General features: G+C 42.5%; 3 protein-coding genes across 13 annotated transcripts in view; 1 reads left to right on the forward strand and 2 right to left on the reverse strand.

The window, feature by feature from the left end:
* Positions 1 to 1,080: 1,080 nt before the first annotated feature.
* LOC117769744 (BEN domain-containing protein 4) lies at positions 1,081 to 10,344 on the reverse strand. Its single transcript, XM_034598858.1, has 6 exons — positions 9,363 to 10,344; positions 5,673 to 6,227; positions 4,277 to 4,368; positions 4,097 to 4,123; positions 3,212 to 3,452; positions 1,081 to 2,975 (listed from the first exon to the last, which is right to left on the reverse strand). Exons 1-6 carry the CDS (start codon positions 9,889 to 9,891, stop codon positions 2,743 to 2,745), a joined length of 1,677 nt encoding a protein of 558 aa, XP_034454749.1. The 5' UTR covers positions 9,892 to 10,344; the 3' UTR covers positions 1,081 to 2,742.
* Positions 10,345 to 12,458: 2,114 nt separating this feature from the next.
* Positions 12,459 to 15,757, forward strand: shisa3 (shisa family member 3). Its single transcript, XM_034598864.1, has 2 exons — positions 12,459 to 13,074; positions 14,594 to 15,757. Exons 1-2 carry the CDS (start codon positions 12,804 to 12,806, stop codon positions 15,184 to 15,186), a joined length of 864 nt encoding a protein of 287 aa, XP_034454755.1. The 5' UTR covers positions 12,459 to 12,803; the 3' UTR covers positions 15,187 to 15,757.
* A 2,557-nt stretch (positions 15,758 to 18,314) lies between these two features.
* atp8a1 (ATPase phospholipid transporting 8A1) overlaps positions 18,315 to 27,889 on the reverse strand; it is a 97,951-nt gene continuing 88,376 nt past the window's right edge. For 8 of the 11 annotated variants that reach the window (XR_004615311.1, XR_004615309.1, XR_004615316.1 and 5 more), the window contains 5 exons: positions 25,192 to 25,280; positions 24,756 to 24,848; positions 23,471 to 23,562; positions 20,728 to 20,898; positions 18,315 to 20,667 (listed from right to left, as the gene is read on the reverse strand). Coding sequence is in view for 1 of the 11 variants with exons in the window: in XM_034598857.1 (XP_034454748.1) it covers positions 20,801 to 20,898; positions 23,471 to 23,562; positions 24,756 to 24,848; positions 25,192 to 25,280 (372 nt within the window). In the remaining 10 variants the exon portion in view is untranslated. Of the gene's footprint in view, positions 20,672 to 20,713; positions 20,899 to 22,016; positions 22,318 to 23,470; positions 23,563 to 24,755; positions 24,849 to 25,191; positions 25,281 to 27,889 lie in introns of those variants that run through there. The other 3 variants (XR_004615310.1, XM_034598857.1, XR_004615317.1) reach the window with 3 other exon arrangements.

Consider the following 27,889-nt stretch of genomic DNA (forward strand, 5'->3'; position numbering starts at 1 on the left):
GTGAAAAAAATGATATAATATTAATTACTTGACTGTATGAAACTGCAGTGTTTGTTTTTAACTGTTTCCTATTGTTTGCCTTCAATTACACTTTTTATCGTTTAAAGCACATTTTAATTGTTTTGAAAGGTGCTTTAAAAAATACTGTTTATTATTATGATTTCAAACAATGTCTTGTTAAACCGACCTGCAACGTTCACTAATGTTGCACAAAAAACTTTCAGAAAACCTAAAAGTATTTAGAAATGTTATCTTTTGAATTTCAATGATATGACCTCTTAAGGCTGATTAGTTATTTTCAATTGAGAGTTTCAATACAGAAACATTATTGTGTCTTCCTCTGCTCCTTTCCCTGGACATGTCTGTGTCTCAAGGTGAATCACAGTAAAGCTTGTAATGTTTGTAAGTTTGACCACATCAGGTTACTGTCATTCCCTCAACTATAACGCCCTCTAGTGGAGATACGTGAGAAGAATCAGCACAAAAGAGAAAACATTTCAGAGCTGAGACTGATCAGTAGGGAAGTAAAGCTCTTCCTAAGTGGAGGAGCTGTGGTCACATCCTCTCATCTCTTTCTTCACTCATTCAACAAATGGTTCAATGAAATCTAGATTGGTGACTTTTTATTAAACATGAAACATTTCCATTTCACGCAGCTCATTCTCGCACATTTATGAGGAGATATTGTAGTTCTTATTCCAGCTGCAGTCACTTTGCAGATTAGAATTTAAAATACAAAACATTTACCAAAAAAAGGCAAAAATGACAGTAAAACTGAGCTGAATGTAAGTGTTGATACATGAGCATTATATTAGTTTTACTAAGTGAAATTTATAGGACTCTCACTCATGACTCACAAGTTTTCTACTCAGCGGTGGTCCTGCTTTTAAAAGACACAATATCATTGTTCATGGATCAAAATCACAAACCCACACATCCCATCATGACTCGTTCATTTGGCTGGGATACTAATATCACGAGTCAGCATTTAATTTAACCAGCAAATGGATCATCATATGGCATCAGACAGACAGACAGATAACAGACAGACAGACAGACAGATAAGTGAACCATCACCAGTTTCCAGCTTCATAATTCATTTTATTTATCATAAATAAAAAAAACAAAGTATCATATCTGTAAAAATGATGTTTCACAGTGTTGTTAAACTTTGAGGAGTAAATACAAAGAAACGCTCACATTCAGCACAGCAACACAACAACAGAATCCAACTGCTTTAAGGTTTCTGTGGCACTTTTCTACTTGGCTTATTAAAGAGAGAGAGAGACACCTCACACAAGAACTGTACTTTATAATACACATTGTACACTGTCAACGTGGCAAACTGACCCGAGAAATCAGCTACATTCAAAACGTAGAAAACGACGTTACTGAGGGAGAAAACAAAAAATGAACGTAAAGAAACAAATGAAATGCTACAATTCTGCTCATGGACAATGAGACGCATAAAAGTGCAAATGAGAGAATCAGGAAGTAAGAGGTGCTCAGTTTTTCAACATGTAATCGTTCAGACGTGGATGTTTTTTGTCAGTAAAAAGAAACGTTAGGTTTGTAACTCAAAGTTGGGACCAAAACAACCCACGTCACAGGATATATGACACACGCAGTTTTAACAGTGTGGAGGTTTAGAGCATTATTAATATGGCAGCTGCTTTAAACCAAAATTTAACGTTCGACAATCCCGAGTTTTATCAGGGCGCTGCAACAAGGTAAGAAGGGAGTGTTTCTAAAATATAGTAAATTCTGCTCAGACTTCAGTTGTATTCCTTAAAACCTTAGTGTGTCCCGATGTAAATGATAAATAAAGCAATAAAGTTTTGTTTTTTCTTTTGGTTTTCAACAGTTTTCTTCATCTAATTTAACGAATAAGAAGTTGATCATAATAAGGAGCAAATATCAGCGTTACATCCATTACAAAAACAAACTGATTCAGCAGACGTCGTGATGCCTTTGCAGAAGGGAGGAATTCTCAGAAGCAAATTATAAAACTTTTGTGTGAAGTTATTCTGGAAAGCAAATAAAAAACATTGTATAGTCGTAGGAAGTTTTTTTCAGCCCAGGGGAAATTGCATTCGTAAAATACTGCATTTTTCTGTTTTAGAAATAAACTTGTACACATCAGAAGTGGCTCAAATGAAGACAAACATGTGGATGCAAAGTGCAAAACTACAGGCAACAGAACAGAACTTTCTCAGAGGCACTCCTGTAGAGGGGTAAAGTAAAAGTGCTTCGCAGATGACGCAGAAGTTTGCGTGAAAGTATTAAATGCTACTTACCATGACGGAGGTGATGGAGGGTGAAATGTCACTGAGGGACGTAACGAGTCTTAACACAAACAGCTTCCTGAAAAATTAAACAACCTGTGTGCGCAAAACAACCTCCACCCCCTCCAAATGAAATAAACAGAGATTTCCCATTGAAAGTCACACAACTGCTCAGAATTCAAACCATAGACAAAGCAGTAAATGGAAGACTAAAAATCTGTTCAATTTAAAATGCACCTCAAGAGTCAGATTTTCACTAAACAAAAGTTTAGGTATAAAAATGGCAAAAAGCTAGAAAACTATTTGAAAAGAGGAAAGTCGTTATTTTCTGTATGAGAAACTTCTGGAATGTTTTCTTCACTGTGTAAAGTGACAGGATAAGGTCAGTGTTGTGGGATATGTGTTGTCGTACAGCTACATCTCTGCCATTTTGTCTTTTCGCTCCTCCCGTTCACCTTCAATCTGATTGGCCGTTCTGGCAGCCTTTTAAATACAGTTCGTCCTGCGACAGGTGTCCTTCAAAGCTGTCCATGTAGAGGCTGCTGGTGCTGCTGCCGCTGCTGCCGAGGAACGTGCCGACGGCCCGGCCCTGGCGAGCGTGGCCGACGGCGTCACTGAACACTTTGTTGATCTGCTCCTCTGACGGCATCCACCAGTCTGGGTTTGAGGCACAGTGCATCCGGATGAACTCTGACACAGAGATTGCAAATTAAAAAAGAAAACATCAAAATATATGGTTTCCTCAAAAAACATCATATTCTGCTACCTGTGTTTCATAGTTTCACAAAGTTAATGATCTCATAAACAGAGAGCAATAACTTGTCAAATCTGAAACATGGATCGTAGAAGAGGATCTTTCAATTAAATTAAAACAATCAGTTTTATTTTCTTGAAGTGTAACACAAGCACTCAGTCAGAAGTTGTACCTCTGAGGCAGCTGACTTTGACGGGGTTGAGTGGTCGTCTCTCCAGGCCCGGCTCCCCTGAGTGGACTGAACGCTTCCTCTTCCCCAGACCACAGGAGAACTTCAGCTCGTCCGTGGTGAAGACGTAGCGTATCAGGTAGCGCAGCAGCCGGCGGCCATCTTTCTTGGAGGAGTTGACGGCTTCATCCCACTGCTTGTTAGTGATGAACAGAGGGTAGTTCTCCAGGAGCTGTTTACTGCCCTGCAGGGAGGACGGAGATACAGTAAGTAAAGGGGGGAGCTCAGGGATGTCTGTGGTCTTTACCCACTAATGTGAATTAATAATGCAGCCTCACATAGTTATTGACTTTTATTCCAAATCTGAGTGCAGTATATTAAGGTTTAAATACTTCAACTTGAACGATGCATCATTTTACAAATAAAAGGTGACTGTTCTTCACGGTGTGAATCTCATGTCATCGTTACAGTAACAAACAGAATGGTACTCAGAGAGTGGACACATCCACCAGGTTACAACTGTCCCCATATGAAGACCACATTTAAATTTACTAGCTCCAACATTTTTTGGGGGGGTCTGCACTAAACTTCACACAATATCAGTCCCCTTAACATGTCTTAGATTTTCCATCAAGATCCATTAAATAATCTGTGAGAAATTAATGGAAATGTTGAAAAATGGCCTGCAATGTTTGAGAAAGTGGAAAAATGCCTGGATCTGGCCCCTGATCAAGATGCCCCCCCCCCCCCCCCCAAAACAATGTCATTGAAATCGGTTCAGTAGTTTTTGCATCAACATGCTCACGAACAAACAAACGCTGTTTTTATGAAAACATAACCTCCTCGGTGGAAGTAATAATAAAAAGGGTTTAAACAAAAAACACCAACCTCAAAGACCGTTTGCCGTTCTTCTTCCTGCGGAGACAGTTTTCTTTCACTTATTTGTACAATTAAAATGAATAAAAACATTTTCATCGCAGGGCGGAAGTGATCTGTTATTTTTAGACTTCATCATGATGCTAATAATAACTCTTTAAAGGGCTGATGTGAAGGAAACTGTCTCCTCACCTCTGTGAGCTGCTCCTCCGGCAGCGGCTGGATCAGCTGGTTGTGAAACTCCAGAACAGTCTTGAAGTAGTCGAGAACATTTTGACAGGGAACTGCATCGATAAAAAAACACACACACACATATATAAGCTAATGTGAGCAGTTATACAAACACACTGTCAAAACAAAGAGACGACACATCTGCTGAATAATTAAAGAATAACAATCGTGCATTATTTTCTTCCCTCCTTAAAAACTCATTCTGACTCTAATGTCTGGTAATTTACTGATCAGGGTGAGACGGTGTTGTATCAGTGTTTAATGTGCAGCTACGGAATGAGCAGTTTCATGTAAATTACGTTAGTGAGTCTCTGGGGAGCAGGAAAGTTCAGAAAAATAACTGCTATTAAAACTGTTGTTGCAAACTGTTAAACATTAAATAACATGTGGCTCGCTTGAAAAGTGAAAACACAGAAGATTAACGTGTGATTGAAAACTGTCTCCACAAATACACTATTTAGTCCTGTTTGAGTAATGTGTGTTATTTTAAAACTACAGCTGCCTTTGGTTTTCAATTCAAAAGTATATTTATGATCAGTTTAAAAAGATTTACGTGGTTAGTAGGAACAAGTGGAGCTGAGCGAAATGAAGAAGAACTGACAGATAAATGGTTTGGCTGTTGGTTTTGGTCTTTTCAGGGGATTTATTGACAAAAATAATCTTTATCCTCTAACGTATTCTGGTCTAAAAATAGCTGTAATGATTATCTACATGGTTGCTCGGCTCCAGAATGTGTTTAGTACAATATGTAATATTGCATTTGTACATTGTGGACATTTTAATGCTATTTCATGTTAACATGTAAGAAAACATGATGAACTTTAAATCCTCCAAAATTTCAAAAACTGAAACGAGACAATAGTAAATCTATATTTAAATCTAAACAATTACTCAATTAATTTATGAGATGAAACATAATTTTGATAATCTAGTAATAGTTTAGATATACCAGGAAAAATACATTTTAAAAATAAGCATTATGCCATTTTCTGATGTCATATGATGGGTTATAATGTTATGACCAATATAAGCTTCAGAATGTATGTTGAGTTATTCAGTCCACATACACACAGACAGTGGTGAAATCAATCATCTGTGTGTGCAGCTACATTAGCATGCAGGGCAATTAAACAAAGAACTAACAGGCAGATTAATCAATAACGAAATATTAATTAGGCTACTTGCAACCTGAGAGTGTAGAAACAATGAAATCCAATGTTTCCACACATGGAATAACGGCTCACGTGTTGTGTTATTTAGTGTGGAAATGAATCATGAGCTGTGGCCGTTGCAGTCGCCACATATCAAACTAGAACTCCTTTGGAGCAGTGTGAGGTCTTTCCTTTCTTTACTCCACCTGGAATGTTCTCCAGCTTGTTGCGGAGCTCCTCGTTCTCCTGCTGCAGAGACAAAACCTCCTGCTCCAGCTCCAGGCAGCGTGGACAGCAGTTCTCCTCCTCCTCTTCCTCCTCGGGCAGCGTGGACGACGGGTGGCCGTACGACTCCGACGGAGTGGGCGAGCCCCAGCCTCCCAGGGTGTGTCTCTGAGGAGAGACCCCTGAACCGGGCTCTGCCGCCGGACACCGCTCGTCCTCCAGACCTGCAGCCGGATGCTGCTGCTGCTGAGGCCCTGAGAGGAGATAGCTCTGGAGGGAGTCTGTGAAGATGCGGAGAACGGCAGAGGTCTGTTGTTGGTTCAGATGGCTTTGTTGAGCCTCCTCTTCTGGGTCCGTGGTCGACGAGCTTTCTTCGGGTTTGGGCTTCCCCAGTGAGGAGCAGTGAAGCCCCTGAGCGTCCTCCAGCTTGATGTTGGAGCCGAAGGAGGACGAAGGCTCCAGGAGACGACCGTTGTTGAGGAGGCTGAGGACTCGGCTGCACTGCTGAGCGAAGGCATCCAAGATGAGACGGTTTTCTGCGGCAGAGGAGAAATCACAATGTCAAAGGGCTGAAGTGGTTTTTCATCTATGCGTCAGTCACTGTTATGTCCTCACAGGAGCGAGAAACATTCACCCCAGGGTCCATTGAGTAGCTCTTCTAGAGCTTTAACCACATCACAAGGTCCTCATCAGCAGATTGAGTTTTTCTCAATTCACAGGAGAGGGAATGAGAAGTAAAAAGAAAGAACTCCCTCATATTGTTTCCTTACTGTGAAAAATGAATATCCTCATCTAAAGTTTCATGGTAATTAAGTAAACTGTCTGTTAATGAGGACGGGGACACGGTTAAATCTGAGGGGTGATGAGACGATGGAGCAGCGGAAACACTCCAGTCGGGCCAGACATTTTCATATTGTAATAATGACATTTCATAATGACGACAAATGATTGGTCAATGTAAATAAGATGTAGATCCTGTCTCTTATCTTATTGGTTGCAAAAGTTAATGCATTACTTCCTCATATGACATAATGTTCGGACTTCACAGTGACGTAATGATGACATCATTCCTAAAATATGATCAGGAATTTTTTTTTGATCTAAATAAGCTTCAGGTTGCGTCTACAGGATGCAGGGATACCTTGAAACATGCATTTTTGAATTGTATAATTTTCTGACTTCATGATGTCACTTATCGTCTGACATCATATGATGGGGAATAATTTATGATCAATTTAAGCTTCAGGTCGTCCCTCTCACCTGATTATTTGAAGAGATATCTCATTTTTGAATAATGCATGACGTTGTGTTTTTTATTGCATGATCTCAATCTAAGATTTAATCCAGCAGAAGATTTATATTTCCCTCTGAAATGAAGCAGGGTAGAAAGTAGTGGAGGGTGAAAATACTTGAGTAGATATACTTAGTTACTAACGGGAAGCAGAACACTGCTCCTCAGCGATGGAGACAATATGAGTGATTCTCTGTTCTTTTATGCTTCACTGCTTTTGCTTCCTCTTTCCTTCTTTTTAATCGAGCCTCGTCGAGCCAAACATTTCCATTACTGTAGCGTACAGTCGGCTCCTCTGTTGATACAAATGTCAGCTTGATTATGCTGATTTATTCAGATATCAATAAACTCTGAAGTCACAGTGTCGGCTGTGACCGAACCCGGCCGAGCAGAGAAAATCAGCACAGAGCTATTGTCCAGGAACACGCCTCAGTCAGTGTATAGTTTCGCTGGTAGTCGAGGCACGTCTGGGTGAGATGATCTCACACATACCTCCATGCAATGATTAAGAGTCCACTGGCCACACGCACACACACACACACGCACACACACGCACACGCACACACACACACACACACACACACACACACACACACACACACACAGATAAAATGGGTTCTAGATGTCCACTGCTGCGTTGCCACTCGCTCAGACGTGTCTATCAGCCTGGTGCAGATGTGTCGCATTTATTAATATGCGTGCTGTCTCTGTTTACCCGTCGAGATGTATCTGATATCATTCGCCTTCACCCTGCACCCCCCCTCCCCTCCTCTATGGCACTGCGAGCTGAGAGCCTCATAAAATTTCATTAAAAACAACACGCTCGGCAGAGGCAAATTTATGAGCCCCATTTATTTTAATCACAACTCTTTGGGAAAAGGCTTTTCAATGCAATTTGTGTTATTGTGCGCCGAAGCGGTCGCTCAGTCCCCGGCTCTCTGGTGCTTCTCTCCACGAGAAGGGCATCAAGTTTTTTTCTGTTGGTTTGGCAGACGCCGTTTGAACCCAGGTGTGTGTGGCCAATAATGCTATTTACACCCGGGGTGGTTGGTGATGGTGGAGATTTACACCCAGTTTTCAGGCACTGGTGCAACATTTCAACGAGCCACGAGGGAGAAGTTCTGGCAGGAAGGTTTTCTAACACATGGTTTAATTTGTGATTGTGTCTGTTTTCACCAAAACCATCATCTCTCCCTAAAACAAACAAAGAAATGTTGTTGCTTAAATCAAACTGCAACTGAAAGTTGGATGTGAGAAAACAAGGCACATATGGAGCCATTAAGTCAACAGGTGTAAATATCCACTTAGCTGCTATGTGACTTCTCACCTGGGTGCAAATATACACTCAGAACAAAATTGGCCATCCACCTCAGGTGCAAATAACATTGTTGGCAACAAACACCTGGGTACAAATATCATCAATGTTAGTTTTTCTTTCAGATGTGATGTTATGCTGATCGCATCCCGCAGATAAAAACTCTTTCACGTGTCATTGTCAGTAAGAACAAAGCAAGATACTGAGGGACTCTTGTGTGATATCAGCAGATTCATTAGAGCAGGGCAATATGGATTTGTGTTATTGTTTCACAGGTGAAATCAGGAACACGTGCACCTAAGAATGGATGCAAACAATGGGTCATTATCTCCAGAGTGTGTGTGTGTGTGTGTGTCTGTGGGGGGGGGCTTAAAGAGATTTCACGTGTAAGTGTTAATAAAGGGCGACGGTGCAACCTGAGCTCACTCTGAACACTTGATTGCCTGTAAAGCAACAATAACCAGCAGCCAATTGAGCCTCGGCTGCCGACGGCGATAAAGAGATTCATATCTGATGAGAGGATGATGATGACGGAACTATAATCTGTTTAATTTCAGAACTGCCAGGATTGGGTTCAACGCTTTCATCTGAAATGTTGGTTCCCATGGACCCGCCCTGGGAGCCAACATTTCTTCTTCCTGAGCCTGTAGAGCTCAGGAGCTGAGGAGGAAAATGAGCAGGGAACAATGTGTTTCAACAGGAGACCCACACACACACACACATGTAAACACGCACACACACACACACTCATGGACAGACAATTACCCAATGTAATTTTTAGCACAGGCCCACTGGAGATTCAATCATGACTGCTCTCATTACAGCAGCAAATCAATCACTGCTGACAGGAGGCAGAGGAGGAAGAGGTGGGAGCAACAACATGAAGCTCAGGTGATGAAGAGCAAACAAAAGAGTCTCTGTCCTTTAATTGGACAACGTTGTGTTCCCCATTGACTTGTGAAAAACACCCCAGAATACCCAGCAGTCAGACCAGTGTGGAGACATGTGGATGAGTGAAGTCTCAACGAGGAGCAGACCTGCACTGTGGAGAAGTTTGAGACCCACCTGAGCTGATGCTGTAGCTGCAGTCTGGAGACAATCTGGGCTCCGCTCCGCCGACGCGCCGCTGTTGCGCACCGAGAGGGGCTGTGGATGTGGGGACCCTGCTGCTGGGCCTGCTCTCACATGGGAAGCGATGCTGCTGCTGATGCTGCTGCTGATGCTGCTGCTGCTGCTGCTGCTGGGGCATCGGGTGATGATGCTGCTGCTGATGCTGCTGCTGGATGCTGCTGCTGCTGCTGCTGCTGATGGCGACGGGGGTCTGGTGGAGCGGCTGCACACGCTGCTGGTGCTGCTGGTGGTTGAGGTGGTTGTGGTGCGCCTGGAAATGATGAGGCTGCTCCGGGTGAAAAGTGAAGTGATGTCCGTCGCCAAACAGAGGCACCTCCACCACCGCAGCCGACCTGTCAAAGCGCGACTTGCCCGCCGAGCGCTTGCTCTGGAAGGGCTTCAGGCTGCTGTACGGACCCCGCTCCTGGCGGCACATTTTGGGCGCACAGGGCCCCTCGTCCGCGGGCTGCATCTCTCCCTCCATCCCCGGGCACAGGTGCGCGGCTGCGGGGCTCGGGTGTCTCGCGGTGCCGGTGTGACGGGCAGCTGAGGAGCGGGAGGGGAAGCTCCGTCACCGTCTGGATCACTTTCCACTCGCACACACCGCGCGCAGGAGGCGGAGGCTGATCCAGATACTGACGCGGCGCCGCTCCAATCCCCACCCGGCTGCTCCGACACTGAGCCTCCTCCAGCGGGACTCAGGGACCTGCCTCCTTCGCAGCCCGCATCCAGAGAACAACAGGGGCTTCAGCCGCTCAGACATCCGACTGGAGAAAAAACAGAAAACAGACAAATCCCACAAATGAAGAGGCAGAGGCCATTTTGCTCCTGAAGCTCAAAGCAAAGGACAAATGACAGAGGAGCTTCAGATCACATCCAAACATCAGACACACTGCAGATTTACATTTAGAGATATTTTGACTGATTTTAATTATAGACTGACTAAAAATAACAACAATACAACGATAACAATAAAGAAATCAGTCATGTTATTCTCTCTTTGCCTTCCATACTCCCTGATTAGATTAAAACCAACATTATAAAGAGGTTTTTCATTTTACTCTCTCTTTGCCTTCAATGCACCTTCCTAAATGGATAAAATAAATTAACTTTATAATAAAAAATTGTCATTTTAATCTCCATTTGCCTTCCATACTCCCATAATAGAATAATATAAACCACCATAATAAAAAATAACGTTAATCTCACTCATTACAACAAAATAAACTACCATTATAAAATAAAATAATAATTTGAGTCTCCATAACAATAGTTTAAGTCTCTATTTGCCTTCCATGCGCCTATGAATAGAATCAAATAAGCTATAGAATTTAAGAAATTAACTATTTTAATCTCTAGTTGCCTTCTTTAAAACCCTCAATATATTAAAATAAACTAACATTATAAAAAAATGTAATTAGTCTTTATTTTCTTTCCATAGTACTGGATATAAAGATGTTATTGTTGGACCAAAATGTTTAGTTATATTTAGTCTTCATGAAATGACTCAAAGTCTCAAACTTCAGTGTGAACTTACCTTCTGTGTGAAAACCTCTGGAAACAGCAGGTGAACATCTGTCCTGTTGCCTGCAGGCCTGAAAGCTTGCAGCGCCACAAGGGGGCGCCACACCCACAGGCACTACACAGGGTCTAATGGATGGAGGAGTAAAAAAGACCTGCTGCTGTCAGAGTCTGTGGCTTTTTCTTCTTTTCAACAAGTCAGACATGTCTGTTGTTTTTACACATTTCTGGAGCTCAGTCAATATTTTCTCTGGATACTGAACTGGACGTGGCCACGAGCCAAAAATAAAAGTTATCGAGGCTGAAGATGTAAATAAATATCGTGAAAATACAAAACTTTAGATGGTGATTATTCCTCATGAAGCTGTTTTCATGTGAAGGTGCACGGCTTTTAAATGTTTGAACTTTAGTGAATTGACTATAAATCCAATTAAAGCTTTTAAGAGCCTGTGTAACTTTTACTGAACATCCACAAAAAGACATTTACAAGATACTGATTTAGTTTGGTTTTATTTTTTATTTGCTTTGATTTTAACAAACTGAATTCATTCGTGTGTTACCAATTGCTGTATTTTCTAAGTTGGAAGACTGATTTCCATATATTAATATGTAATATTGTCCTGTGGGTTTTCTCTGAATGTTCCTTTATGCTTCCTGAGTTTATATTAGATTTGCACTTAAGTCTTGAAAGTGAAAACAATAATTAAATCACAGAAGAGGCACAAACTTCATTTAGATTTCAGTCATCTCACATCATATATCTGATCTAAATTACATATGTATTATATTTTATATTTATAGTTCAACCATGTGTGTCTTCCAGGTTTCGTATATAATACAGAGATTTAAATGAAGTGTAGAATAAACCATGTACAGCTAATTTAACTTAATATGCATGTGTGTAAATGTTATATTGAGTTTGTATAGATATAGATAGAGAGATAGAGAGATAGATAGATAGATAGATCGACAGATAGATAGATAGATAGATAGATAGATAGATAGATAGAGAGATAGACAGATAGAGAGATAGACAGATAGAGAGATAGATAGAGAGATAGATAGATAGAGAGATAGATAGATAGAGAGATAGATAGATAGAGAGAGAGAGAGATAGACAGATAGAGAGATAGACAGATAGAGAGATAGATAGAGAGATAGATAGATAGAGAGATAGATAGAGAGATAGATAGATAGAGAGATAGATAGATAGATAGATAGATAGATAGATAGATAGACAGATAGAGAGATAGACAGATAGATAGATAGATAGATAGATAGATAGATAGATAGATAGATAGATAGATCAAGAGATAGATAGAGAGATAGATAGAGAGAGAGATAGAAATGTATAAATATTATAATAATATATCTAGAAACATGACGTCATCTCTGTGTTTAATCAAGATATTATCTGAGCTCGTTCACGTCTTCAGGTAGAATTAGCATCACTATGCCGCGGGACCCCGTGAGCGCGCACGTCATGTTAATGGGGGGTACGTGCGCGCGTTAGGACCCGGAGAGAGTCACAAAAGCAGCGGCCGCGCAGAGAAGAGTTCACACAAGTTGTGCGCGGAGCCGGAGTCCGGGTGAGAGAGGATCTGAGCTCAGATCAGCCCTGCAGGGAGGAGAAGGTGCAGACCCGAGGACTTCATGAAGGAGCGTCTCTCTCTGCTGATCTGCTGACTGCGGTGTGAAGGCGGCCTGAGACCCGGGAGGATGAGGGTCACATAACTCTGCATCTTCTGGATCCATTCGCTCAGACTCACCCCCCCATGAGGAGCGAGTGACCCGGGCTGACTCAGTCCGGAGCTGAAGCCCCCTCGGCCGGACGCAGGGAACCGCGAGGCCCCCGCTGCGGCTCCCTCTGCCGGGATGGTGCGCCTGCTGAGCTGCCTGCTGCTCGGGTATCTGACCTGGAACCTGCGGATATCGGACGCGCAGGGGGAGTACTGCCACGGCTGGCTGGACGCGAACGGGAACTACCACGAGGGCTTCCAGTGTCCGGAGGACTTTGACACCATGGACGCGACCGTGTGCTGCGGCTCCTGCTCGCTGCGCTACTGCTGCGCGGCCGCGGACGCACGACTGGACCAGGGCGGCTGCACCAACGACCGGGAGGTGGAGAACACCGAGTTCGCAGCGCGTATGTTCAGTGATTTAAACAAACTCTTCCTCTGGGTCTTAGTTTTAAAGATCTGCTCTTAAAACTGCTCAGGTTTTCATCAAGTGCATCTTTTTAACCAACTCTTATAAATGTAGGTCTGTTAGTTTGGGTAAAAACGAGATAAAATAGTTGAATTGTCACCAACATGCACCAACTAGTATATGTCTTATTCATTCTGGTTGGAAGTGAAGGAAAGTTGTCTTCCACCCAGAGGTCAGAGGTCAGAGGTCATCTACAAAACCCTGATAAACACACTGCAAGTGGCCTGAGGGTTTTAGTGCCTTGCTCATTGGCACCTCAGCACATTCTCCATCACACTTCGGCTTTCTCAAGTGAAGATAACTAAAACTTCTGAGTTGGAGCAGCATCTTTAACTTTGGCTTATTTTTGCAATACAAATTGAGAACTTAATCTGTTGGGAAACTGAATATTTCAGATGAGGTCGGCTTTTACAGGACTGGACTTTTTATTTCTGCTGACACTGTTTTATACTGTTTGGAACTGTTCATCCAGTATCAATCAATCAACCAATCAACTAATCAACTAATCAACCAATCACTCAATCAGTCCATCAATCAATCACTGTCTCCAGTTTCCAGTTTCCTGCAGATTGCTGTCAGTGTGAAACTAGATGAGTTTTTAACGACAAACCGTCAGTCACTTTAAAAAAACACAACTTATTCTTATTCTTCAACTAAACTTGATGAACATGAGATTCGTCTCAGTGCTGCTGCAACAATCTCTCCCTCACAGAGCTGAACTTCTTCGCTGCCTAATATAAAGCTCACTCAGCTTAAGTGACCAACAACATTTTGTGTTGTGACTTTACTTTATTCTGACAATCGGTCACTTTAACTCAGAGGCTTCGTCAGTTTTCTTTCAATTTCCCCGAGCGGCTGAGCTCACCGGTTTAGAACTGACTGGACTGTGTCTGTGAGCTGCACAATTTCCTAATTTTGTCCCGTCAAAATAAATAAACAGTCGCTGGCTTCCTGTCAGAGCAAAAGGCTTCATGAAGCGTAACATGAGCTGTTTGTGTTTTCAGCGGGAGGCAGCTGCTCTTATGTTTTTTAAATTAATACGATGAAGGATTTTTCTTTTTAACAAGACCCAATTAAATATAGCAGCACAGGACATGGTTACTCTTTAATTTAGATTAATGATCACTATGTAAACAGTTAACGTCTTATAAGACACTATCAGGTCATTACAAGTGTTTATTTATTCATATTTAAACTCCTCATGTGGACACTCACAAGTGGAGGCTGTTGTATGAATCGATGATTAACGATAATATAGTAAAACACACTAGTAATAGTATAAAAATTGTCCTCATAGGAAAATTCGTAATTGAGGATTTCGAAGTAAAGTGTTACAGTGAGAAATAACTGCTTTGATTGACTCAGTTTTTAAAGCTGTTATGTTGTAGAAACATTTTTCAAACCTGTGAACTCTCTGACCATGTTTGATTGTAACCCGCCTGTGTCTCCGCCCTCAGAGCCCATCTACGTCCCCTTCCTGATGGTGGGAAGCATCTTCGTCGCCTTCGTCGTGGTCGGCTCTCTGGTGGCCGTCTACTGCTGCACCTGCCTGCGGCCCAAGCAGCCGACCCAGCAGCCCATCCGCTTCTCCCTGCGCAGCTGCCAGGGCGAGACCATCCCCATGATCCTCACCACAGCCCCGCCCAGCCTGCGGGCCCCGTCGCGACAGTCCAGCACGGCCACCACCAGCTCCAGCTCGGCCGGAGGAGGAAGCTCCATGCGGAGGTTTTCTCTCGGGGGTCAGGGGGGGCAGCAGCAGCACAGCTGCCTGGTGTCTGCCACCATGTCCTCGTCAGCCTCCACCCCCACCCAGACCCCTCAGACTCTGCCTCTTCCACCTCCCCCCTACACATCCCCACCCATGCAACATTCGCTGCCCCCCACCCACACCCAGCTGCAGCTCCACCAGACCTCCATCTCCTCCCACCACTCCCACCCCTCTCACCCCTCCCAGAGCGCCGGGTTCCTGTTGCCGCAGCAGTACTTCTTCCCCCTGCAGCCCGACGCCTTCACAGCGGCCAAGAGCTTCGCTGACTTCGGACAGAGCTGACACGGCTCCCAGGAGGGGAAGTAGAGGGATTACAAGATTACTGGACGGTGGGTGTGAGCTGGCGAGGTGAATACACTGCAGCACAGCTGGCGGCGTCTGGGTTGAGAGCGCGGGCCGAACAGAACGGACAGAGAGCGACAGTGATGAAGTAGCTGCTGTGGTTTGACACCGAGGCCCGAAGCTCTTCCTGCTCTGCAGCTGCAAAGTTCAACAGACCCAACGATTCTGAATCTTATGCACTTTCATATCATGTTGTAAACAGATTTCTGTGGTCGACGTTTTATTTTTTTATACACAACGCTTCTCAAGGTGGAAATGTGAGAGTGAAATCTTGCCAGTTTTATCACACACCCTCCTCTGCAGCAGAAGAAGTTCAGGCTCCTCTGACGTGATTAGAGATAATTTCCACTGTACATGTTGGAAACCAGGGAATTAGGATCTTTGACAATCGCAGACACCTCTGAAGGAGAGGAGCAGATACACAGCCGTCATTTGGTCGTGGAGGAAATGTGGACTTTTATACAATGTGGTGCAGGTACAATTTACAGCTAAATAAAATGTTGTCTCTCAGTAGCTCCTGTAAAGAAAAGTCTGTCGCGTTACACTTTTTCGTCCGGAGCGAAGCTTCGTCGTCGCTCAGACAGCGGTGGAAACCGGAGCGGCCGGGTCGGCGCTGCAGCTCCTACCTGTCGCTCATTCCCGCGCCAGACTTCACCGCAGGAATGCGGCGCTGAGATGAGTCATTGTCAGTGTTCAATGAGCATGGCATGGTCACAGTGTTAAAAACAACTGGGCCCAGAAGTAGAGGTTTAGGTTGCACCAACAGGTATGAAGACAACCTCCACAAAGAGGCTTCTGTTCGCCGGCTGTCTGATCGTGAAACAGGTTTGGCATCAGTGTCTCATGAAATCTTCTGTGTGTTCAGGGTTCCTCTAAAATCTGTTATTATCCATCCACTGTTTCTAACTCAAAACACACACTCGATGATTAGTGTGTATCCGATTCACTTCCTTGGCTCTTGTTAATACTGGCAGTCGTCACCTCGGATGTCTGGGTCCCATTTCACACTTTGCTTATAAGAGGAAAACACAAGTTAAGTTGTGAACACGTTTTCGGGGACATTTCCTGAATCTCTCGGAGACGTGTTGTCTTTTGTCTTCGTCGGGGCCTTGGAAAAAGTTTCAGATTTCCCTTTTCCAAGTGATTCAGGAAGGTGGAAGTTTCTCAGATTATTTTTCTTCCCACTGAAACTTCTTTCCGTCTCATGGGTTTAATTGGAATGAGTCTAAACCTAAACTCTGATTCCTCTCAGATAAACGCTGACAAATCACTGTGGTCGTAAGATCAAGAACATTTTAAATATACAGCAGATTCCTCACAATCATCACAAATGAAAGTATGTTTTTGATATAATTTAACACCCATTCAATGTATTCATCCTGTATCCTGTACAATATCAGTAATTATCCCAATACAATTTTCATTAATAGCAAAATAACCAAAGTTCAATATATTATGATTTAATGCTTATGAAACACATAATTTTTCAACCTCAGATTCATAAAATGTTTTGCTGTTTATGAAGTGTTTGTTATTCTCTGTTCTCAAAGAAGAGTCTAAAACTACAACCTTCTACAACCAAACATCTGTCTTTTAACTTAAAATATAAATATTAATGTAACATTTATCCTCAATTAATAATTAATTATCGATAATTATAGTAGTTTTTTTATTGTCGGTGTCAGGCTGCACATTCCTGCCTGGATTCAAACGGCTCTCAGACACAAGTGAGTCACAGGAGACGATGCATCAAGTGGTTCAGTGTCAGTTTGTGATTTGATCTCAGTGTTCGCTCTCTTCACTCTGAGTCAGACTATGTTCACAAGTTCTGGCTCCTGACCTTATTCTGAAAAAGAGATTGTTTTGATTGTGATGTTTTACACGAGTTGCTAATAGAAAGTTCAGTTCTTTTTCCTGTTAACATGTTACAGAGCATTGTCGGATTTATGACTCACATCAATATTACGTTCTGTTTGTTTAGACTTGAACTCAGGTCACGTGCCATCACACAGTTGGTAACTGTCGTTTATCGCTGGGAAAACACAAATAGGACGTTAAAATGTGATTAAGACGACGTACACACGTCTATATAATGCGACTAAGATCGGGAAACTCCACAGGCCTTCTTTCGATTATAACTTATTCAGGTTAATCAGACAATGCTGTTTAAATGGCAGTGTTGTATTCAGACTATTGTGTTAATTAATCAGGTTAATATCAGAATATTCATTAACATGCAAACTGGAAATCTCTCCGTGCTGCAGCTGCTTCACATTAAAAGCTGTGAACTGGCCAAACACGGGGTGGCTTTTATTGTGAAGCAGACACAGGAAGCACAGAGTTAGCAGGGACCACGATGTTCATCATAAATGTGTCGACAAAACAAGGAAACGCCCACTTTCCAGGGCCAGTGGAATAACATGGATCAGACAAAGAGATCAAACAGCTGCTCAAGGTTCTGACATGACGTCATTGTTAAGTTTGTTCGACTGCAGTGTAAACAGGCACAGCAGAGGCTCTTCTGTCTGAATAATGGACAGTTTAAGTACAATAACAAGGTAAATGTACTTTTATTTGTCCCCCCACTGATCCACGAGTGTCATCAAATTGACCTGGACTGGAATTGTTCTGTTTGTCATTTAAAAGATTTACTTTTTCTCAGTTGTTTTTTGTTATCGTTGAGGTAAATGAGTAATTATCTTGGCGTAAAGTTTTCACAGCATCTGGAAGCTGTAGTTCCCCCAGAATGCTGCTAAAATACTAAACTTGTGTTGATTTTTACAAACAGAACCTCATGGACCTGAAGTAAAAATCTACGAAGGTCGGTTTTAATCGTCTGTTAGAGGAACATGTTTCTGTCTTTTTGGGATCAGGGACACAAGCAGAATCAAACCACCATCACAATAATAAATAAGGACTATATATCAATATAATTAGTTTTCCTGGATGCAGGCTGATGTTTCCTTCTGCCCCTTCCTGTTTAAGTTCTCTGTCCTGTTTGTCGCCACACACAGACACAAGATGACAGCGATTACAAACATGCAAATACACACAAGAAAAATCAGAAGTTCACAATGTTCCTCCATCGTTGTAAAGTTTATTTCAGTAGTCCTTCATGGCAGTAAAAGACAACACTTACAAGTTTGCAGTCCCAACATGCAGAACAATCATTGAACAAAATAACAGAAAAGAATATTGAAAATAATAAAAGGTGCAGTTTTTTCCTCTTTTGTAAAGTGATCAACACTCGAGAAAGAATTAAAAGTACAGTTAACACGTCAGAGAACAGTTTGTGTTTTCCATTCATGCAGCCCACGACTTTCACAGACAACAACGTGTGTTTTATGTTTTCTGGGAAAAAGTAAGCAACAGTCCAAGCCTTCCACAACGACAACATCCACATTCAGCGGTTTGGAAAGTTTCGACAAGATGACGACCGATTAAAGTTTTAACATTAAAGACCAGCAGAGGGAGAAAAAAGAAACCATTAACCCTCAATAAACTGAGAAACACAAACAAGCTTTCCTGTCAAGTAACACTCAGAAGAAATCGTTTACCGCAACCAGAGAACACCAGATGTTCACTACTGGAAAGGTACATTGAGTGTATTGTGCAACATCTCCTGTCAAAGCAGAGCTGAACATCAAAAAACTTGCAGTCAAGAGTCTGACTCACAAACACACACACACACACACACACACACACACGCTCATTCATAACACACACGGACACTCACACCGTCCCATACGAGCCATGCATCAGCACACAGTAGTACACCATAGCTATACCTGGAGTCGTGCAGACGGACAAGCAAGCGTCTCTGTCATACACACTGATGCACACAAACACACACACACAAACACACAACATTAAAAGAAACCCACCAGGAGAAGTGATCTCCCGCTCTCACGTGGAAGATACAGACATGCAGTGCATACATAGAAGATGTCCTCTGTCGAGGCGACGCACAAACGCAGACACACACACAGCACGTGCACATGCAGGCAATAAACTGACACACACACACTCGCACTGTCGGAAATCTGATCTCCCATAGGGAGAAGAACGCAACCGCACAGACATTAGAGAGTCAATCATAAATAAATCAAGCGATAACAATATTAATATCAATAATAACAAGACATTTAAGAAAGCTCAGTCGTCTCATTCGATCTATTCTATCCTGCCAGTTTATCAGAAGAAACAAAAAAGTTACAGACGAGTCGTTACAAAGCCGGTCAATGCAAAAGTCATACATCTCCAATATAAAAATACAAATCCACAAAATAACTATAGAGACAAAGTAGTTTTGATAATGTTGTGGAGTTTTTCTGGCTAATATTTCTCTCTCCCTTAAGCTAATGGCACTTATGTTATAAGGATAAAATCTCCATTTTAAGGGAAAACACTGGCACCACCTTCAGCTTCAACAAGACCATCATCACCCGCTCACCCCCGCAGGGACATTTCTTCAGGTTTACATGTGCCACTCGACACAAGACTGCAGCTTTCACGCTGTGCGAGTGCAACACTGTGGTGGGGGAGACAGTGATTTTGTCTTCAGTAGGTGTGTGTGCAGCACGGCTCTAAGCTAGCTGGTTAAACTATTCTTGGCTATCGATTTTCTTCTAAAGAGGGAAAGGTTTCTACGTAGGCACCGTCGTGATCGTTGAGACAGGAAGTGATGTGTGGAATGCCGTTATTCGTCAAGAGCAATGCTTCTGCTGTAAAAACGGTGGGACTATAGTGAGTTGCTGGAGGCAACTTCCTAAAACTTAAAATGAAAATAAACAACACCAGGCACAATATCTAACATACTTTAAAAACAAAAACAAAAACACAATCTGGTTTACAACAAATAAAGATGAAGGCATGAGCAAATGTAAGGCTTTACACAAGAGATGCTTCCTTAAGTGCAAAACAGAAAATTAAATTATTACAAATCTGCTCTGAAGTGGTCGGTTCAGTGCTCAGCAGTGTAATTACATTTGGTTTAGAGTTTTCCGAATTCACTAGTACTTGGATAGATTGTATATACGACTGCTCTTTGGCAATCTGTCACAAGTTCAAAACATCTAAAAGCTAATCATCGTCCAGTGTTTAAACTTTTATAATAACAGTGTTTTAGGAGTTTGATTCGATTCAATACAACGATTTTGAGCTGCGTGCCGGCGAGCGTCCTTAAATCAATATTTGGGACACGTTCTGTCCGACAAACTGAGCGAGAACAGTGAAAAACTTCAGACCACAGACTGCTAAGAAAGCACAGTGCTCATCATGTCTGCTGGACACACAACTACAGCTGATAGTGAACACGGTTTGTTTTGTTCCTTGTTTTTTTTTTTTTTCCTCTCTCCCCGTTTTCAGAGATTACCCAATGTCACTTTCCTCCGTCCTTTTCATGATCATGTCCAAAATCCCCCCCGTCATTGTTGTGAGGGGGGGGCACATGCTCGCACCTCGGCTTCTCCCCCGTTAAGCTTCAAATACCGCCCACTACTAACGGCTTGTGGTGGCTCTGGATTGGCCAGCCGGGAACGAGGAGGCCGGCGGCTCACCACTCGTTGGTCCTCTGTTTGGTGGTGTCGTACGCTCTGATGACCTCCGACTGAGACACCACTCCGTTCTCGTCTTGAGAGAAGGCGTAGCCATCTGGAAAAAGGTTCGGAGCAGTTACAACCAAGCTCATTCAGATCAGTGATTAGCTTAATTAAAAGTATAAATAATATGTATAAAAACAACTTAATTAACAATAAATAATTAACAAAAACAAATGACTTATCAGTTAAACATTTTTGGAAAATACACTTATTTGTTTGACATTCTATTTTAAATATAATTTAAGTCTCTGTCTCATCAAAACTATAATGTTTCTACAATTGGGCTTTTGTATACAATGAACAAAAATATAATTACTGAGCTTTAGAAGGGGGCAGGGTCAAGTTAGCTTTGGATTGTTTCTCCTCTTTATGCTAAGCTAAGCTAACTGGCTCTATCCAAAGGGACAAAACTCAGCCAACAAGCACCTGGAAAGCTCAGCAATTACCACAATGCATTTTGTTTTAATACACACAACAATTCATGGTTGAAGTTGTGTGTGTGTGACTATTTATTCCTTTTGTTTCTCGTCTTTATGCTAAGCTAAGCTAACTAACTGCTAGCTTTAGCTGATCCCAGTTGGCTCCTCTCTTGTGGACATGCCAGCCACAGAGCTAAGCATCTGTTTCTCTGAGAGATAAATATCGGAACATGATAGAAAAAAACCAGATGGTCGTTTAACAACATCGAGTAAACGCGTCTAAACATCTGGATGAAAAATAAAAACAGAGTCTGCTGCACTGTAAAAAAAAAAAAATCAAATCATTTCCCAGGTTGTGACAGTTTCCTGTGCCGGTAGCCACGAGTTACCATCTGTTTAAAGGAATGAGCCGTTTTAGATGTTTGTATTGACTTCTCCCCCCCAGAAAAATGACATTTAGCTCAGTGACGTGAATGTAACATTAATGCTAATACACAAACCACAGACTACTGAGAAAGCCACGTGCTAAGAACTTTGAACACACAGGAGTGATGTCAGTCCTCTAATGTAATGAAAGAAAACAAATAAGCAATTTTACCAAAAATGTTTTTGTTTTTTTTCTTTTAAAATAAATGAAATAAATAAAATAATACAGAAAATGAAGCTAAACAACAGATGATCACACTGCCCTAGGATCTATCACCTAAACTCTCACACTGGGTTCCTCTCTGACCTTTGACCCCTGACTCACCTTCAGGTGTCAAATGACTCGGTCAGTACCTGGAGGCCAGCGGGCAAGTTCAAAGGACCCCGCTGAGACGAGTGCATTGTGGGGGAATAACAGTGCAACATTTCATCATTTCACCGTTATCTGGCTGTACTGAACTCAACTCAGGGCACACGAGTGGAGGGACAGGAAGTGGACAGGGGAAACAAACAGAGGAGAGAGAGGCGTCTATCTGTGAGCTACGGGGGGGAAGGGGGATTCTAAACAAAGGGGTGAGGATTGAATAAAGGAAAAAAGTATCACAGAACAACGGTCTCATCCCCACCTATGAGACAAACAAAAAACAAACTGATCAGACAAAAGACACAACAGAAAAGAGAAAAATAAAAACAGAAAACCAAAAACAAACCCATCCTCTGTTAATGATCTTTAAGTTCCTGTGTGACACCCGAGTTTTGCTCCTGATATTAGAGTTATACTTTTTAATGCTTTACAATAGACTTACTAATCGGATGTAAAGGATTCTTAAGTCAACTGTGCTGATCTGTGATATTTGTTTGTCTTTAATCACCCTCAGAATTACACTGTACGTTACTATACGAGCTATTTTCGGAAGATGCCTTTGAAGACCAACAGCGTCACAGCGACGTGATCAGGCTGACTCCTTCAAATGTGGCCGACAAATCCGTCCTCCTCTGTAGACCAGACTGTCTAATTTCAAAGGCCCCTGAATTGTGACAGTCACAGAGTCACTATATTAAAGGTGGTCGCCATTTTAAAGATGGCAAGTCTGTATTCTTCAGAAGTCGGACGAAGAGCCAGAGGAAAAGGCTTGAGCTCAAAACATCACTACAGCAGATAAAATCCTTATTAGATATTCGTTTATTTTGAAGATCCAGCACTTATTATTTTTGTGGATATGCATATTATCCTTAACCCCATATTTTTTTCACTTCACCTAAACAAGAAATTGTTATGAGAAAAATAAAATACGTTTAAATGAGAAAACAAGAATGAATCCTTCTCACAGATGATAAAGAAAGTAGGGATTTAAGATTTGATATTCAGCCCTGTCCGTGCTCTATGTATTATTCCCTCCACATTAAAATAACCTCACCTAACAGTTCATATAAGCAGTCTGATGGGCAGATATTGTGCAGGTTGGGACACAGGGAACTGTGGAGCGGAGACACAGTTACTTATGTGTGTTTCCTGCATCCGGTTAACGCAGAGTATTTATTAAGAGAGGTGGGATGAGCAGAGCGCTACGGCCGAAGCTTGAGCTTTTCTGGAGATACAGTGTGTGTCAGAGGAGGAGAAGTGCTGTGTGAACTGCTCCCCTGACAAGGGAACGAATTTAATGTGGATAAACTAACAGCCTCCACCACGAGAAAAGAAAGAAAGAAAGGAAGAAAGAAAGAAAGAAAGAAAGACAGAAAGACAGAAAGACAGAAAGGGGGCAAAGTTTGGAGACTTACGGAGCAGGTTCTGCTGCATGGAGTCGGACCGGTACAGACTGACTGTGCTCTTCTTAAAGACGTTCTTCAGGAGCTGGGCCCTCTCCGTCAAACTACACGTGCACACACACACACACACACACACACAGAAAGAGAGAGAGAGAAACAGAACGGGGCAGTGTGTTAGCAGCATGCTGAGCACCACAGGCAGATTTAATGACCCATACATCATGACTCTGTCCAAGCACCTCCGGAGCTGAAGGACCTGCCAACTGCTCTACCTGCTGGTACAAACACCATGTAGGGAGACAAAACCCTGGAGACACGAGGGGAAGAACTAAGTGTGTGTGTGTGTGTGTGTGTGTGTGTGTGTCAGCATGTTGGCCAGAAGGTATTCATGTACAGTAAAGCTAACATGTAAAAGAGTCTTGGGCGCATACATACGTGTCGTTACAAGCATATATGCAAAATCACACATGTGTCTGTGTTTTATTTCTGTAGGTGTCAGAGAGAGAGTGTGTGTGTGTGAGTCTGGGACAGAAGCCAGGCAGCAGGATCACTTTCAGCCAGCAGGAGATCTCACACTGATCTGCCCGGTGTTGATTCCTGCTGCAGGCCTCAGACCCCAGAGAGCAGAGCAGACCTGCTTCAGCCTAATACCGTCCTTTTTTATAATATACGGCTTTAATACAGGAAGTCTGCTGATCTAAAGGGAGACCTACTCTATTTGTGGAGTAAAAAAAACTACGGGGACATCTCGTCTTATGACATGATTACTGACATTAGAGTCAAACTCCTGCAATTTATCAGCAATTTTAAGATTTCTCTCCTCCACACAGGAATACTGTTGGCAGAGACACTGCGAGTAATAGGGGCTATTTACGAGGTTATAGATGATTATGCTCCAAGCTGTTCTTGAGAATTTGTTGAGTCAGTGTTTAAAGTTGGGTAGATGCAAATATCATACTCCATAGTTTTCTCTGGACCAATTCTGACCAGTGATGACATGGCTGTTGAGGTGGTGTCCAGCAAACAGTGTGTGGGCTTTTTAGATAAGGGAAAACTCTCAGAGGAAGACCTGGTCTGACGAAGAGAGAAGGCGCTCATCCTAGGCAGAGGCAGATGGTCTTTTTGTTTGTAATATAAAGTGTGGTGTTCATTCATGTATTGATAGGTTCATTTTCCCAAAAATAACTTTCATCAAACACAATTTGTTTTGGGTCCATTCCTAGGCAAAGCTTCAGATAAATAAATTGATGAAGTCTTGGAGTGAAGACAGGAGTGGTGAAGTGCTGTGGGACTGTACCTCTTTCCATGCACCACAGCTCCAGGATCTTTGGATAAAGCCTCGAGCTCCTGCACCTCATCCACCAGAGTCTTGAAACACACTTTCTTCACCCTGTGAATTAGATCATATTTTAAAAAAACACACAAACATAATAACATGACAGATGCCTTCACATGACTGAACCCTTCATCGACTGACACCGAAATACCCCACAGACAGAATCAAACGACTTTGAACACATCAGGAATTATAACTTCTAGCTTTGCAAATTGCTCCTGACGCCTTGAATCGGCTGTGAGCTGATGCCGACCAGACGCAGGGCAGAGAGAAACGTCTCCAGTGGAGTGTTCACGGAATGGAAACGCTGCGCTTCTTTGGAAGTCCGAACAACAAGCCCTTCCCGTATCAGATGTGTATTGGAGTGATGAGCGAGGAGAGCAAAGAGAGGACTCACACTTTGTAGGCCACGTCAAAGGCCAGCGAGGTGATTGGGATGAAGACCAGGCCCATCCAGAAGACGCCCGAACTGAACATCATGCTCGCCTGTCACACACACACACACACACACACACACACACACACACACACACACACACACACACACACACACACACACACACACACACACACACACACACACACACACACACACACACACACACACACACACACACACACACACACACACAGAGACAGAGATACACTTACTCTCAGGTCACTCGAGACAATTCAAAGTGCATCAGCAGAGCAGATAAAAAGAAGAGCTCTTGAAAAGAAGAAACACCTGATAAAGAACAGCCATTATCTTCCTCTGTGGTGCCACATCGTCAAAAACAATGCATGACAAAAGACGCCCAAAACAAACAGTTATATTGTGGAAATAAAGAGGAGATGGGTCTAAATAACTTGGTCAAAGTGGGTTAATCCTCCGTGACTAAATGATCCCATGTTTGTGTTTGGATCCCCTCCATCTCTGTGCCCCTCAAGGCAGAGGAAATACCTGTGAAGTACTGGGACAGTGGTATCTCTTTCACAGGGAAAACAGCCCCACTGTGTGCTGTGTACTGTCCTGTCAATACATCACAGGAGACACGGGACCATGATCTGAGCTGCTGCCGGAGATACCATCCACACAATAACACCTCGGTGTGTGGGTGTAAGTGAAGCATCAGAGCTGTAATTACATTTTTAATTAAGCTTCAAACTCATAAGTTCCTATTTGATCCTTTTTAAATGATTCATTTTAAATGAGCAGCAGAAACAACTCGAAATCCCACGGGCTCTTTGTTTTGAAAGATTTTTTCTTCTGTTTAACTTTTGCTAAGGAGGAAGAGGTGGTCGTCCACTAACCAGAACGTCTATGGTTCGATCCCATCTGCATTCAAAAGTGTCACTGGGAAAAATTATGAACCCCAAATTGTTGCGGATGGCTGTGTCGACAGTGTATGAATGGCTATGACAGAAAAAGTACTGTATGAAGGGTGTGTGTGTGTGTGTGTGTGTGTGTGTGTGTGTGTGTGTGTGACTTGTATCGTAAGGTGACTTGAGTAGTCAATAAGACTGGAAAAGCGATATATACAGTCCATTTACCAGACATTATTCTATATTTGAACATATTCGACTATAATTCAGTATTTCTTTGTGATCACAAAAAAAAAAGAGCTGTAGCTTTTTACACAATGTTCACATTGAGCTCATGAGCAAAATAAATCTACAAATGCGACAGATGTGAACCTCAATGAGACTCATCCATCATGCTGGAAGAAAAACAGGTTTGGATGTGATCCAATGCAGATTAACATCACGTCAGGCGCCGCAAGAAAAAAAAGAGCCTCTTCTCGGTTGGAAAAATAGGATTCATTATGAGCAGACAGTGACTCGTAATGATTGAAATTAAAAGTCCCAGAGCAGCGGTTGTGTCGAGAGGCTGTTTTTGGGTTGAGAGTTGTGAGGAGACAGTGGATCATCCTGGGACCTTTCAGCTCTGTGTGAGGACAATGTTTGCTTTGGCTCAGTGCACTGAAACTATCTGTCATTACATGTCAGAGTGCAAAACTTGCGCTCCTTGCATTGTAATGCGCCCCTTGTTTAAACTGCTGGGGCCCCTCAACAGTGTCCTTCCTGTAATGTGACACAGGCCGGGCCCTAAGGACGCACGCATGCACGCGCACACACACACACGCAGATCAGTGTCAAAACTATCAAAGCGCTCAGGTTTGCTCAAATTAGCTAATCTGTTCACCATTACCTGCAAATTGACTTTGATGTCTGACAAAACACTGGGAAAAGAGGAAATCCCAAATGACAGGAAATCAAAAAATGGCCTTTTCCTACAGTCTGAGATGGAACGTGGATGAATGGAGCTTTTCTGTGTCGCCCTGAAGCTGAGAATGTATGACATGAGGGAAAATTGCATCAAAGCATGTGATATTTTCACTTCAATTTTTGAAATTATGCAGCCTTGGAGGAAACGTTTACTGTGGAAACCCTTTTTTTCTATTTTTCTACATAAGTTTAATTATTTTCATTTTCATCCAGTGTATCATGCATTTTAATGGGCGCATTTAAGCTGTCTTGAAAGTCTTTTGAAAATAAACCAGGGATGTGTGTGGTGCATATTAAATTAAAGTCAAATGAGCTAAAAAAAATAAACCGTCTTAGTCTTTCACAAGTTCAATCTATGAACAATATTTATATATTGTCATACATACAAATAACATGAGGTAGATCTATCAAAGCTCCACAGAAATAAACTTCATTAATTCACTGTTAGTTCTTTAATTTGACATCAAAGTTTCAGAACCCAAACAAATCAGCCCTGCTACAATCAACAAATGTTTGTCGTCAGGCATCTGGACAGGCTCCATGATGATATAAGCAGGGGCCAGCAGTGTTGGTGGATGCTAGCGGTGTCTCATACCAGGGGGCCCCTGGGAGCTTGACAGGGTGAGTGAGGTCCAGGGGAGCGGGGCTGTAGTTTTAGGACAAACTAATAAACTTGTCTGGCTGGACAGACAGTAGTGTCCCCTGGCATGACGGGGTGTGTTTTGACAGGCCGCTGACCCCGCTCATGGCCACACACACACACACACACACACACACACACACACACACACACACACACACACACACACACACACACACACACACAC

Source organism: Hippoglossus hippoglossus, chromosome 10 (assembly GCF_009819705.1).
Source record: "Hippoglossus hippoglossus isolate fHipHip1 chromosome 10, fHipHip1.pri, whole genome shotgun sequence".
NCBI lineage: Eukaryota > Metazoa > Chordata > Actinopteri > Pleuronectiformes > Pleuronectidae > Hippoglossus > Hippoglossus hippoglossus.

Excerpts from the sequence above, each read along its gene's own strand:
- LOC117769744 (XM_034598858.1), bottom strand. The coding sequence starts at position 9,891 with ATGGAGGGAGAGATGCAGCCCGCGGACGAGGGGCCCTGTGCGCCCAAA. Across the intron at positions 6,228-9,362 it reads CAGCTACAGCATCAGCTCAG|AAAACCGTCTCATCTTGGAT; the intron begins GTGGGTCTCAAA and ends CCTCTGCCGCAG. Across the intron at positions 4,124-4,276 it reads CGGAGGAGCAGCTCACAGAG|GAAGAAGAACGGCAAACGGT; the intron begins GTGAGGAGACAG and ends CTGTCTCCGCAG.
- shisa3 (XM_034598864.1), top strand. The coding sequence starts at position 12,804 with ATGGTGCGCCTGCTGAGCTGCCTGCTGCTCGGGTATCTGACCTGGAAC. Across the intron at positions 13,075-14,593 it reads GAACACCGAGTTCGCAGCGC|AGCCCATCTACGTCCCCTTC; the intron begins GTATGTTCAGTG and ends CTCCGCCCTCAG.